General features: G+C 37.9%; 1 protein-coding gene across 4 annotated transcripts in view; it reads left to right on the plus strand.

Annotated features, from left to right (window-relative positions):
• Positions 1–12,880, plus strand: part of tpcn3 (two pore segment channel 3) — a 29,516-nt gene extending 16,636 nt beyond the window's left edge. For 2 of the 4 annotated variants that reach the window (XM_025908205.1, XM_025908206.1), the window contains 11 exons: positions 533–677; positions 774–959; positions 1,430–1,459; positions 4,462–4,526; positions 5,282–5,369; positions 5,536–5,605; positions 6,122–6,341; positions 6,589–6,679; positions 7,540–7,653; positions 11,907–12,022; positions 12,275–12,880. In XM_025908205.1, the coding sequence (XP_025763990.1) occupies positions 533–677; positions 774–959; positions 1,430–1,459; positions 4,462–4,526; positions 5,282–5,369; positions 5,536–5,605; positions 6,122–6,341; positions 6,589–6,679; positions 7,540–7,653; positions 11,907–12,022; positions 12,275–12,408 (1,259 nt within the window). In that variant the 3' untranslated portion in view covers positions 12,409–12,880. The remainder of the gene's footprint in view (positions 1–532; positions 678–773; positions 960–1,429; positions 1,460–4,461; positions 4,527–5,281; positions 5,370–5,535; positions 5,606–6,121; positions 6,342–6,588; positions 6,680–7,539; positions 7,654–11,906; positions 12,023–12,274) is intronic. The other 2 variants (XM_003452750.5, XM_019360447.2) reach the window with 2 other exon arrangements.
• The last annotated feature ends 1,382 nt before the right edge of the window (positions 12,881–14,262 follow it).

Consider the following 14,262-nt stretch of genomic DNA (forward strand, 5'->3'; position numbering starts at 1 on the left):
CTGTGCACATATGGTTGTGGTTGTTATCACTGAATTCGTTTATCAAGCTATACACTACTGCCTCTTATGCATGTTTTTTTTTTTTTTGTTTTAAACCATGCATTTTGGTTTTTAACCTCTGCTTTGTGAACATGCAGTGTGTGTGACTTTGCACTTGAGTAATAGCGTGAAGTTGCTTTTTCTGTTTTCTTTTTCCTCACTGTGAAAACCATTTTTGTGCTACGCTTTAGACATCCTGTCTAAAACTGTAAAACTTTGCATTTTCACATGGGAGTCTTGCTTACAGAGCAAGCCTCAAGTGGCAGTTAGAGTTACTTCAGTTTTCAGTCTTGCACAGGGGATGAAAATTTCCAAATATGCTGCTATATAGGGGAAGGAAAAATGAAAACAGTTTGGCGGGGCATACTGCAATTCCTGCATTTAACAAACAGAAGGTTCTTACATTAGATGATTCATTTAAAATAGACCTAAGTTCAAGTTTTTATATTTTTGTAACATTTTTGATTAGAATTCTAGGATGATTATTTTACAGGTAAGGTGGCATTTGTCCAGCTGGCTGACCTCTTGAATATTGAAATAATAACAATTAAGTCAAGACCTCATCCACTTCAAAGTTTGTGCCCTTCCCTCTACCAGTCAGCCCCCAGCAAACTCCTATGCCAACTGGTCCAACATCGGTGAGATACAAATTGAACTTTGAAACCTTCTGTTTTTTTTTCTCTGGTTTTGATTTAAGTAGTTACAAACACAGAACTATATGTGTTTATTTCCAGGGCCTTTGTTATGGTATACGACCTGATCATACTGGTGAATGCAGTTTTCATCGGTCTTGATGAAGAGAATCCAATGATTGCAAACTCAGAGTGGGTTTTTCTGGCTCTGTATATTCTGGAGATTCTGCTGAAGCTGTATGTGTTTGAGCCCAGAGTGTTCTTCTCCAAACACAGTTTTTGGAACTGGTGAGAACATGCTGTGAGAACAAGTGTATAACATTATAATGTCATTACTTGTGCTTTTGACACTTTGTCATTACTCACCAAAGATTCTGAATCCCCAGTACTGATTTATCTACAGACAGCTTATGGTACATTTTAACAGGTGTTCATGTGGAATCAGAGATACACAGCACCATCTATTCATGGGTGCGATCAAGCTTTTTCAATGAGGCAGATGGTTTAAAAAAAAAAAAAAAATCCACTGTGCAGACCAAAACCAACAGTGTAATCCAAGTCTGTGTGCTTAATACACAAAAACCTTACGTTGATATTTATAAATTAACATGTACTGTATTTGTGTGTTATGTCAAATATTTAATTTCTTAAAATATGTGTAGAGTATTTGTAAGTATTTATTAATATAAGAAGTAATGGAAGTATTTAAATGAATCAAATCTAAGATCAACAAGTTGTGTTGCATGCATTTCACACAGCTTATCTACATCCCAGATTATAAGTACGAGGTATGTGACATGTTTTAATATTTCTTTTACATTATCAGCCGCTTCTTTTACCTTCATACGCCTTCAAGTGCTTCGACCAAGTCACTGATGCTCGGCGGGTTGTTTATCTACTCTTTTAAGCTTTGGGAAGTGAACTTTTCCTAATGATGGAGCTTAGTTTAATGTCAAAAGTAAAAACAAAATATGTTGACGAACATAGGATAAAGGATAAAACAAAACAAGTGCTCAATAATGAGAAATATAATAATAAAACAAAAAATAATAATATATAACAAAAACCAGCAACTGGCTTACTTGGATCATGCAAGTTATATAAAGCTTAAAGTTCAGTAGAAATTCGAAGACAAAGACAACTTATCAAATGATGACCCTGGGCAATCTGATTGTGCTCACACTGTCCTTTACACACTATTCAAACACAAAGTTCAACAATTTAAGAACAAGAAGCATTGGGCAGACTGAAAAGTCTTTGTACACCAGGGACATTTCTATATTGAATATTGAAAATCACCATCAGTGAACTGAATCCACAAATGCGCACACATTTGTATACCTTTTCTGAACTTCAAATAAACTTCAGTTTGGTTTCAGACAAATGCTGTCCATAGTAATATAATCAGAAAGAGTGAAAATGTGGTTTTTAATGTAATTGATGAAACTAAAGCAGGCAGATCCACTCACAACTAAACTGAAAAGAAAAGCTCAAAACAAAACATGGTAAAATGGTACAATGTACAAAAAATGTTTTTAAAAAAACAATTTTAATGTTCTATTTAAAAAAAACAAACAAACAAAAAAACCCCCAACTTTTTTCAGTTAAATTTAGTTTATATTACAGTGAGGAACATAAGTATTTGAACACTGCAATTTTGCAAGTTCTCCCACTTAGAAATCATGGAGGGGTCTGAAATTCACATTGTAGCTGCATTCCCACTGTGAGAGACAGCATTTAAAAAACAATTCAGGAAATCACATTGTATGATTTTTTTTTTTTTTTTTTTTTTTTTTTTGCGTAGCACTTTGATCTGAAGACCTGAGAAAATCAGTGTTAATATTTGGTACAGAAGCCTTTGTTTGCAGTTACAGAGGTCAAATGTTTCCTGTGGTTCTTGACCAGGTTTGAACAGGGATTTTGGCCCACTCCTCCACACAGATCTCCTCTAGATCTGTCAGGTTTCGGGGCTGTCGCTGAGTGAGCAACAAAGAGTTTCAACTCCCTCCAAAGATTTTCTATAGGATTTAGGTCTGGAGACTGGCTAGGCCACTCCAGAACCTTGATATGCTTCTTACAGAGCCACTCCTTGGTTATCCTGACTGTGTGCTTCGGGTCATTGTCTTGTTGGAAGACCCAGCCATGACCCCTCTTCAATGCTCTGACTGAGGGAAGGAGGTTGTTGCTCAAAATCCCACAATACATGGCCCCATTCATCCTCTCCTTAATACAGTGCAGTCGTCCTGTCCCCTTCGCAGAAAAGCACCCCCAAAGCATGATGTTTCCACCCCCATGCTTCACAGTAGGGATGGTGTCCTTAGTGTTCATCCTTCTTTTTCCTCCAAAGACAGCGAGTGAAGTTGTGACCAAAAAGTTATTTTTTTGGTCATCTGACCATATGACATTCTCCCATACCTCCTCTGGATCATCCAGATGGTCATTGGCAAGCTTCAGGCGGGCCTGGACATGTGATGACTTGAGCAGGGGAACCTTCCATGCAATGCATGATTTGAGACCATGACGGTGTAGTGTTCTATCGACAGTGAGCTTTGAAACTGTGGTCCCAGCTCTCTCCATGTCCACAATTTTGTCTCTGGTGTCTTTTGACAGCTCTTTGGTCTTCCCAATGGTAGTAGTTGAAGTCTGACTGACTGTGGGGTGGACAGGTGTCTTTAAAGACCTCAGACAGGTGCGACTAATTCCGATTAATAAGTGGAGGTGGACTTTTTAAAGGCATAGCAACAGATCTTTGAGAGCCAGAATTCTTGCTGATTGCCAGGTGTTCAAATACCTATGTGCAGCAGTGCAATACAAATAAATTCTTTAAATATCATACAATGTGAATTCCTGAATAGAAACAAAACATTAAAGGAATGCACCTATAATGTGAATTTCAAACCATGAAATGGTTTCTAAGTGGGGGAACTTGCAAAATCACAGGGTGTTCAAATACTTATGTTCCTCATGGTATTTGCCAGTTAATTGCCTGATTTTCTTGACTTTTTGCACTTAGTGGCCACTTTATTGGGTATTATATTATTCTGTGAAAACTCTGAACCTTTTGGTTCTTATGGTCTTTATTTCCTGCGATGCAATTTTTGTTCCCTGCATGCAACAAAGCATCTTTGGCCCCAAGTTACTATAGCCTGTGTCTGTGTGTGTGTGGAGAATGACAATAGTTTTTTCTTTAGCTCCATCTTGGTGCACCTAATAAAGTTGCCACTGGGTTTTTAAGCTCTGAGCCTTCTGAAGGTTTCTTGCTGCAGCTTTTGAAACACTTTTTGTCTTCATTGTTTGTTATGCTATTATTTCTTTAATACAGTTGTGTTCCATTTGCTAGTGAGCAGTGTAGCAGCAATAACTTCAGTCAAAAAAATATTCAGCATTGTGTTTGTATATTTTCTGGATGAATTACTAGAACTGGACCCACTCCATGAATGAAAGCTGCTTGTTAGGCACAAATGGTTTCATGTTCTGTTTGCTTCCACACTCTGCAGCCCCCCGCATGTGTTTGTTAGTTTTAATGTTCCTTAAATTTGAAATACTTGGATAAAAATACAAAAGATAAAATCTTTTGATTCTTTTACAACATGAAGATTTTCTCACACTTAACTGATGCTGAAAAAGAGGTCGTTTTATTTACATTCATGGTATATTTGTCTTTTTTGACATGTTGGTGGTGTCAGACTGAAGCCATAAGAAAAAAGGGTTTTGTTTTCAGCATCCTTGTTCACAGCATGTCTGCCTAAATTAAAGTTTTAATTTTCTTATTTCTGTTTTCTGTCTTCAGGTTTGACACAATCATTGTCATCTCTGCTCTTATTGCCACCATCATAAACTCTGTGATGAAGTCATGTAAGAGTTTCTAATTAATGTTAAGCTTTGTTCCAACTGGGTCAAAGTCAAGGTCAAGCTTAACCCTTGCCAAATTTACATCTGGCTGGCACATCACGTTTTGTTTGCATTAAACAAACAAACACAATCTGTTTCATCACTTTGAATGTACACACCAGCATGGAGTTGGGGAACAGAGGCAGAAAATCACTCAACTGAACATGCAACTACAACAATAACAAATTACACGGTGGTGTAGCTATAAAGTGTAATGTAGTCACATATATTCTTCTTGTTGTTTTTTATTATTATTATTACTTTTCTTCTCCCCCCCCCCCCCCCCACACACACACACACACACACACAACTACATTAATTGTGCAGTACAATTTCAACCAATAAACCAAACAAACAAACAAAAAATGCTGACTAACTAATATGATACAAATTAAAACTTGAATATGCAAATTTACAAGTTTGGTTTTTTTTAACAGTGTGAAAATTGAGTTATAAAATACTAAAGTATAAATGCTTAATTTCCCCCAAAAAATGATTTAATGATTTAGCCTTTAAAGCTCCTGCTGTTCTGAACTGTTGGTAGTACAAGTCAACAAAACTTAATTACTCACAGTTTAGATACATCTTTGAATGTTTACTGATGTTTACTTTGAGTGTTCATGTCCCAGTCAATCACAATAATTATTTTTAAACACAGGATGATACAAGCTATTGGTCTTTGTTAATTCATTAATTTGTTAATTCCGTTCCCATTGTAGCGAGTCATTTCTCCAGCCGGCAAATCCTGGACATTGTTTTCATCCTACGAGTCCTCAGACTGATACGGGTGGTGGACAGCATCAAAAGGTTTAACTACATTTCTTTACTTATTCAGTTATTTATACTTGTATAAAAATCATCTGTATTTGTGGTGATCCTGCAGTAATCCTTAGACGCATCAAATGAAAAACAGATGTCACAGTAGGAAGGCATGAGCATGCTTTACTAACAGTGAGGTCTATTTTCTTGCTAGGTTTCGTATTATTATCAACACCCTGATCAGGATTGGACCAGCAATTCTCACATTTGGACAGCTCATCATTGTGAGTTTGTGACAGCAGGCTGGTTTGTCATAGTAACATTTGTTAACAGACACTAAAACAAAGCACAGATGAAGTTAGCCGCCCTAATGATGGTTCTGTCTTAAAAGATCCATCACCATTATGAGGGCAACCTTCAGTAGAGACTTCACTCTAAAACAAGGGTGGGCAACTCCAGGCCTCAAGGTGGTGTCCTGCAGGTTTTAGATATCACCCTGGGTCAACACACCTGAATCAAATGATTAGTTTATTACCAGGCTTCTGGAGAACTACAAGACATTTTGAGGAGACAATTTAGCCCTTTGAATCAGCTGTTTTGGATCAAGGACACATCTAAAACCTGCAGGAGACTGACCCTCGAGGCCTGGAGTTGCCTACCTCTGCTCTAAAACATGGTGAGGACCAGCCAACCTACAAACGCAGCAATACGCAGAGCCTCAACCTGCTGAGGGGTCTGAAAACTGAAGCTGACATTCTGTTTGTGAAGATGGTTCTGTCCATTGTGGTGTTCCTCCACAGGTGGTGTACTACATTTTTGCCATGGTGGGGATGGAGCTCTTCAAAGGGAAGGTGACTTTTTATGAACAGAGCTCCACCAATCTAGCGAAGGCATATTGTGGTAATCCTCTGCTGAATGGAACAGACTTTGCAAAGCTCAACTATTGCAAGAATAACTTCAACAATGTGGTCTCCTCCTTCATTCTGCTGGTTGAGCTTACCGTTGTCAACCAATGGCATGATATCCTTTAGCTGAATGTCTCATAAAAAGAAAGCATTTACTGTGTTTAATCTCTCGTTTTCAGTTACCAGCAGCAATTTGAATTTTTAAGACATCTTCAAAATGAGAAAAACTCCCCCCTTCTTTTTCAGTGACTTTCATTCTACTGCAAATAAAATCCTTTGCCACATTTATGAAACGTTTGAGAATAATTGCTTTGGCCAGGTTTGATTCCTGTTTGTGTTATCATTTCTTAACACGACTCCACTTCTCAGCAGCGGCTTTGCCACCGTTACCCACATTTCGGCCAGGATCTTTTTCGTCCTCTTCCACATCATAGTTGTCATCGTCATTCTCAAGTAAGGCTAATGGTGTCGTACTATCACTGGTGTGGTGTCGGCCACAAAACAAGTCCTGCTGTTCCCATAATCTAAAGGAATATGTATAACTATTTATATTTACATCTGACACATTTTAACCACTAGATGCGTAGACTAGGTGTGTTATACTGGGTAGTTTATCATAGAACTCTATAAAAATGGAGTTTCCCCCTCGAACAGAGTCCGAGAAGTAGGCAGCTCACTGATTCACAGTTCAAAAATATTATTTACCTGTTGCAGTCCCTCAGATATCCATTTTAGCTCCTTTCTCTATAAGTGAAAAGCTCCATTTAAACCACCTTTTTATCCTCCTGTCCACCTTTAAACCTCGCCTTTTATCTTGTGTTGATAACCCAGCCTACTCTGACACATTTATTTAAACTGTGGCCATGTTTATTAATAGTGGCCACTATTGTAGCAGTGTCAGTGCCATAAAGTAAGGAAAAGGTTTAGCAAAACACTATTTCATTTATGTTGAAATTCCCCAAAGTAGAATATGATCAGGGTAAAGGCTTACAGGATTAATGTATCAATGTGAGGGTTTTCAAAGTGGGATGTGTGTATCATATATAATACACAAGGTTTTTTGTGTGACTTTTACTTGTACTTTACAAGCATGATAGAAGAAAAAGCTTGTGATATTTTAAAAAATCACAAATAAGAATCCTAAAATGTTCTTAGATATCATGGAAATATAAATGGTCCCGGTTCTGCCTCAGAATCATGATGTCTTCAATGTCAAACTGATCAAGTGATAAAGTGGTTGTTCTGAATACATGCAGTTATACAATTTGGACAGGAACTGCTAAATGTTGCATGTGATTGCTCTTGTCTTTCAGTATCTTTGTGGCGTTTGTCCTTGAGGCGTTCTTTGTGGAGTACTCTGTGGATAAAAGCGACTTGCAGACATCTTTGGAGAGGAAGATTGAAGAACTGGAGCTTGCTGTGGCACAGTATGTTACCTTGCAGAGAGTGGTGTCTGGTGGACCTATTGAGTGGGTGGGCTAACAAACACATTATATAATTCACCACCCCAAAAACCACATCCCTGACAGGACGTTACAGCACCACCTTGTTATAGTAACACTTGAAACAGATTTACAAATTGGGGCAAAATAGCATTGATGGGTGTGATTTTTTTTATTTTTTTTTAATTTTTTATTTTTTTTTGCCACACAGTCCATTTCAATATAACGCGTCCAATATGTGAAGAGCCAAGCAAATTAGAGCAAGGTCACAAACTAAGAGATGATAGTCAGCTGTGACCAAACAAGGTGGAACCTTCAAACACACACCGGCTGGACTGGAGATCCAATCACATGACTAACATCTAACCACCCAGTGTCCAGCCACACCTCATCATCCTCTCTAGCTGTCTGACTTTTCTACATACATCATCTAACACAGGGTTTAAACTTTAAACTTCCAAATATCCTCACAGCATTTTCTTCTTTTGTGTGTTATTGCTAACATACTATATTCTATCACATGCAAACATTCAATCACACACAGATAGAATTCACTTTGTTTCATTCAACTGATGTAATTCTACATCAGTTAAATTTGTCTGTAGCACATTTTAGCACATTCATTTTAACATAATCCCCTTTTAATTCAAATACAGATGAATACTTTCTTTTACTTTTTCACTTTGAAACTGTTTTGTCAATCACAATTTATTCAATACAACATTTTTTTTATTGAATCATAAATTATATAAGTCAGATATTCTCTGAGATCAGCGGCTCCTGTGTGTCGTTCTCACTCACTCCCCCTCCCATCCTGCAGGACACCCACATACACACTCTCACACACCAAGGTCAAACTCTCAGTGTGAGGCTTGTCTTTAGAATCCTTATTATACTTTATAGTTTCTTATTTGTTATGTTGGTTAAACTTAAATGTATTTATTTTTAATATACCTGATTATATTCTGATCAGTATGAAGCGTAATTAACTACAAGTTTACACCATTACAGTACTTGATACCATTTCTCTCATTCAAAATCGAGTATAATGATGGGTTGGTGACACATTTCTTATCTTTTCACATTGCTGTAGACACTAATCTACCAAGGTCAAAGCTGGACCATGACTCCACACATAACTTTTTGACAGTCATTTTTACTCCTCAAACCACATTTAACATGCCAATCAGACTTGTACTTTGGTGATATATTTGATTAAGAATAATTGTGTTCAAAGAGAGAGAGAAAGAGAGAGCCAGATATTGTGTGGCAGAAACTTTCCTTAAACAGCTGGGAATCAACAAATGGGCTTTCTCAAAGCGAGCCTTTGACTGCTCCATCACTGTGTCACATTACTGTGCAGCTACTAAGTCCACAGCATCCTGCCCAAACTTGATTCTGTCAGGCAATTTGAACTGACCCATTGTTTCAAGGCTTGTCATTCCAAATGTTTTCAAAACACCGATTCAGTGTTTTGGACACACCTTCTCATTCAACTTTATTTTTTACTACTTTATACATCGTAGATACAAACTGAAGACATCAAATATATGAAGCAAGATATATGGAGTTATGTAGCAAAGAAGAAATTGATAAATAACTCTAAATATGTTTTATATTTTCTTCCTCAGAGTAGCCACCCTTTGCTTTGTTGACAGCGCTGCAGACCCTCGGCCTTCTCTCAATGAGCTTCATGATGTAGTCACCTGAAATGGTTTCACTTCGCAGGTGTGCCTGTCAGGGTTCATTGGTGGAATTTCTTGCCTTCTTAATGGGGTTGGGACCATCAGTTGTATTGTGCAGAAGTTAGGGCTGTGAGCTGTGTACCAACCTATTTGACAACTGTTCGAATTCATATTATTGGCAAGAACCAATCAGCTAAGTAAAGAGGAGTGACAGTCCATCATTACTTTATGAACTAAAGATCAGTCAGTCTGGAAAATTGCTAAAACTTTGACTGTGTCCCCAAATGCAGTTGCAAAAACCATCAAGTGCTACGATGAAACTGGTTCACATAAGGACCGCCTGAAGAAAGGAAGATCAAGAGTCACCTCTGCTGCTGAGGATAAATTCATCACAAATCACAAGTTAACAGCACCTTGGATTACAGCCCAGACAAAAGCCACACAGAGTTCTAGTAGCAGACACATCTGTGTGAATCGGGCTTTTATGGTCAAATAGCTGCTAAGAAACCATGACTAAGGAAAAGCAAAAAGCAGGAGAGATTTGTTTGGGCCAATAAAACACAAGGAATGGACATTAAACCCGTGGAAATCTTTGCTTTGGTCCGATGAGTCCAAATTTGAGATCTTTGGTTCCACCTGCTGTGTCTTTGTTTGATGCAGCAAAGGTGAGCTGATGGTCTCTATATGCATGTTTCTCACTGTGAAGCACTGAGCAGGAGGTGTGATGGTGTGGGGGCACTTTTCTGGTGACACTGTTGGGGATTTATTCAAAATTGAATAAATCAACATCCTGCAGTGACATGCCATCCCATCCGGTTTGCGTTCATTTATTTTTCAACAGCACAATGACCCCAAACACACTTCCAGGCTGTCTGAGGGCTATTTGACCAAGAAATAAAGTGATGGAGTGCTGCACCAGATAGCCTGGCCTCCACAGTCACCTGACCTAAACCCAATCGAGATGTTTGGGATGAGATGGACCGCAGAGTGAAGGCAAAAGGGCCAATAGGTGCTCAGCATCTCTGGGAACTCCTTCAAGATACTTGGAAAACCATTTCAGGTGCCAACAGTGTGCAAAGTAGTAATCAAAGCAAAGGGTGGCTATTTTAAAGAATCTAAAATATAAAACATATTGAGTTATTTCACACTTTTTTGTTTACTACATAATTCCAAATGTGTTCATTTATAGTTTTGTAGATTCTCATTGAAGACATCAACAAAGAAAAACCATTAAATGAGAAGGTGTGTCCAAACTTTTGACTGGTAGTGTACCTGAGCACAATTGCACACTGGCTTAAACATACTATATCTGTTGTGTCATCAGCTCACACTCAAATGGTGTCTGCAATTTTTTCTTCAAGCAGCGGATTTTGACTAGTTTTAGAGGCGTACTTGACCTGTGTGCCTGAAAGATAAACAACTCACTGGCCATCCACAAAAGAGAACCGGTCAACCTAATGCCTTTTTTAAAAAAAAAATTAAATTTTAAATCAGCTTGTTGTGTCATTATAGTGGTACGATGTCAACTGGACCCAACATTAATAGCACTACACCATTTCCAGTGTGACCTTTGCTACTTGCATGCTTCATAATTTTGTCTGATAATTTTTTTTAAATCCACAATTTATTTTTGGTGTGGAAAAACACTGAATTCCTGCTTAGACTTGCTCTTAGCCAGTTCTTTTGTTGAAACCAAGTAGCACAAAATACAATTACAATTTTACTGTTGGTTCCTGGCTGTAGCTCAGGAGGTGATGGTTCGATGGCTCCCCCAGTCTGCATTCCAAATGTCCTTGGGCAAGATATTAACCCGAAGTTGCTCTCCGACGCGTCCATGGAAGTATGAATGTGTGTGAATGGTAGTTAGTGAGCACTAGAAGACAACTTAGAAGACAGTGCTTGTGTGATTGGGTGAATGCGGCATGTTGTATAGAGCGCTTGAATACTCCGAGAGAGTAGAAAAGTACTAAATAAGAATCAGTCCATTTACATTATTTAAACATCATTTGGACAATGTGGCCCTTGTCTCTTAACTTCATTTTTTTTTCTCCAAAGAAATAAAAAGAAATGGACATGAAATGAAAATGAATTAAGTAAATGTTCAGCTTGGTTGATCATTGCCACCATAGTCATGTTGCCCTCTACGCTCTCCAAGTTCTGGGTTGAGCAAATTTAACTGAAATGGCAAATCAAAAAGGCTTGTAATGACACTTGCCACTCACTACATTATGAAGATGAATGGAAGCTGATGTTGTTGTGCTTCACTGTTTAAAAAATCAAATACTTTAGCTTCTAGTGGGGGTTTTTTCTTTTGACTATTTGGTGCTTTCTTCATAGCACCAAGCTTAAAAAATATTTCTCTCCATCTTCTCTTTCTGAATCAAATCCAAATTAATCTTTAATTTTCAACCTCTGCTATGCACAATGTCTAATGGACTCTTGGCTTCATGGCTTCATGTTATGATTGTTTTGCACATCTTTCATGCTGTTTAATATCTCTGATTATCACGCTCACATTTCTGTCTGATCATCTGTATTTTTTTTGTTAATCAGGGAGACGATGGAGGACAACTTGGTGAACGCCATGGAAACTATTGACAATGACTTGGGAGGCAGCCAGTCAGCAAAACCAAACTTACCGTCCCTGATGTTTAAAATAGCTTCAAAAAGTAAGTTGACAAGTGGAGAAAGACACAAGGTGATTTTTAAAAGATAAAAAAAAGGGAAGGAACACTTTTGGCTAACTTTTAATTTGAACATTTGCTCAATAGATTGTCATTAATTTTACGTCAGACATTCTTGTTCCCTTCAGGAAAAAATGTAAAAATCAGCAAAGTATTTGAGGACAGACAATAATAAAAACTTGACCTTGTTTGTTAGAGACAATATTTATGTAAGTGTGTGTGTGTGTTTTGTGTCAGGATATCGAACAGTGGACGCCTTGTTACAGCGGATATTTGAGGCTGATCTGGACCCTGAAGATTTTGCTGAGAATGACGATCCTGAAACTCAGGGCAACGAGAATTTTGCAAATCCCTTATTCAGCCATGCATAGGCATTTGTAAACGTTTATGAATGGACACAAACTGTAGTCATTTTACACTTTCAGAAATGCTGAAATCTCATATTTATCCAGTGCAGTGTGTCAACAATATGATTGGGTGCTAATCAGTCTTTTCTAGTGTTAAATGTTCATATTTCTGTCCTTTATCTGTGTGTAAAAATGCAAGCAAACCAGAATTTTCACATAAAGAATTCTTGCACAGAAGCCTGAAAATGTTTTTAGACCTTTTTTTTTTAAGTCTTAATTGAAGCTATATGTTATATATGTATATTTTATATATTTTCAGTTTAAAAAAAAAAAAGTCATTAGGCTTACATTATCAAGCATAATGCAAAGTATGTGTGACGAATCACACTTTTCTGTTTGCCAAATTGATGTACAACCCTGGGTTTTCAATTGCCAGGAGACTACTACTTGTCTGACTACATTGTGAAAAGTGTAAAGATGGAGGGGAGATAATTTATTTTTTGTTATTGTTGTCTGGGGGTTTTTTTGGGGGGGGGAGTCGGTCTCGGCCCCGGCCCCGTAGTTTCAGTGAAAGGAGCTCTTAATGGTTCAGCACACCAAAACATTTTACAAAATTTCCTGCTCGCCACTTTGTGGATGGGAATAGGGGGATGGTTCCTTCCTGTTTCAACATGACTGCGCACCAGTGCAAAGGTCAAGGTCCATGGAGACATGGCTGAGTGAAGCTGGTGTGGAAGAACTTGACTGACCCGCACAGCTTTCTGACCTCAACCAAAAGAACACCTTTGGCATGATTACAGTGGAGACTTTGAGCCAGGCCTTCTCGTCCAACATCAGTGTCTGACCTCACAAAGGTACTTTTGGAAGAATGGCCAAAAATTCCCATAAACACACTCCCAAACCTTATGGGAAGCCTTCCCCCAAGCTGCAAAGGATTGGAAAACATCATATTAAAACCTATGGATAAAGAGTAGGATGTCACTCAAGATTATATGTGTGTGAAAACAGACAACAGATACTTTTGGCAATATATAAAATCACCATATGAGGCCTCTGTTAATCCCTGGAATGTACTGGAAAATATGTTGCTGTGCCTTGAAAAGTAGAAAGAATGACTTCATCATCATTCTTTCTTATTGTAATATGTTCTTATGTGTATATGTACTCTGACCTACCCATATAAACATTTTATGAATAGTCACACACAAAAAAAAGATTTATTATAAATCCCAATTCTTTGGATTTTTTTTTTTGTGTGTGTGTGTGTATAGAGAGAGAGAGAGAGATATTCATCATCCCCCTGCCAATGTAAAGTCATGTGTCACGTTGAACTTATGTCGCCCAAACGTAACTTAACGTTAACAAAGTTTATAACCACCACAGAATACATGTATTCACCAGTGCAGAATGAGGAATTTGAAAAAGTGCTGCCGGCAAGGCTAATTAATAAGAACCATAGTTAATGTCAACCAGAACTATTTTATCTTATATGGCTGATATCTTTCTTAGACTCTCATCTCACCATAATGAAGAATGCATCAGGAGCTTTCCATAGGAGGCGGGTAGGTTGGTGACTGCTGCCAGAAATGGAGTACAATAAAACATTTAATCACTGCTAAATTATAAAAACAGGATGTTCAGATTAGTTTGCTAGCTTCAGTGTTGCCAGTTGTTTAAAAGAGCCTCAGCATGCCCAGCATACAACACATGCTACCTAATGTAGAATTCCTTATTGCTGCAAAAAAAAAAAAAGGAAAGGGTCTATTACCAAAGTAGAAGATTACCATTAGTGATATGATTAGCCTGTCAAACCTACCGTGTTAAGTTGTTGTGATGTCTTGCAATGGATGATAGGTTGGTGATTGTTTCATCTGTCCT

Source organism: Oreochromis niloticus, linkage group LG6, assembly GCF_001858045.2.
Source record: "Oreochromis niloticus isolate F11D_XX linkage group LG6, O_niloticus_UMD_NMBU, whole genome shotgun sequence".
Taxonomy (NCBI): domain Eukaryota; kingdom Metazoa; phylum Chordata; class Actinopteri; order Cichliformes; family Cichlidae; genus Oreochromis; species Oreochromis niloticus.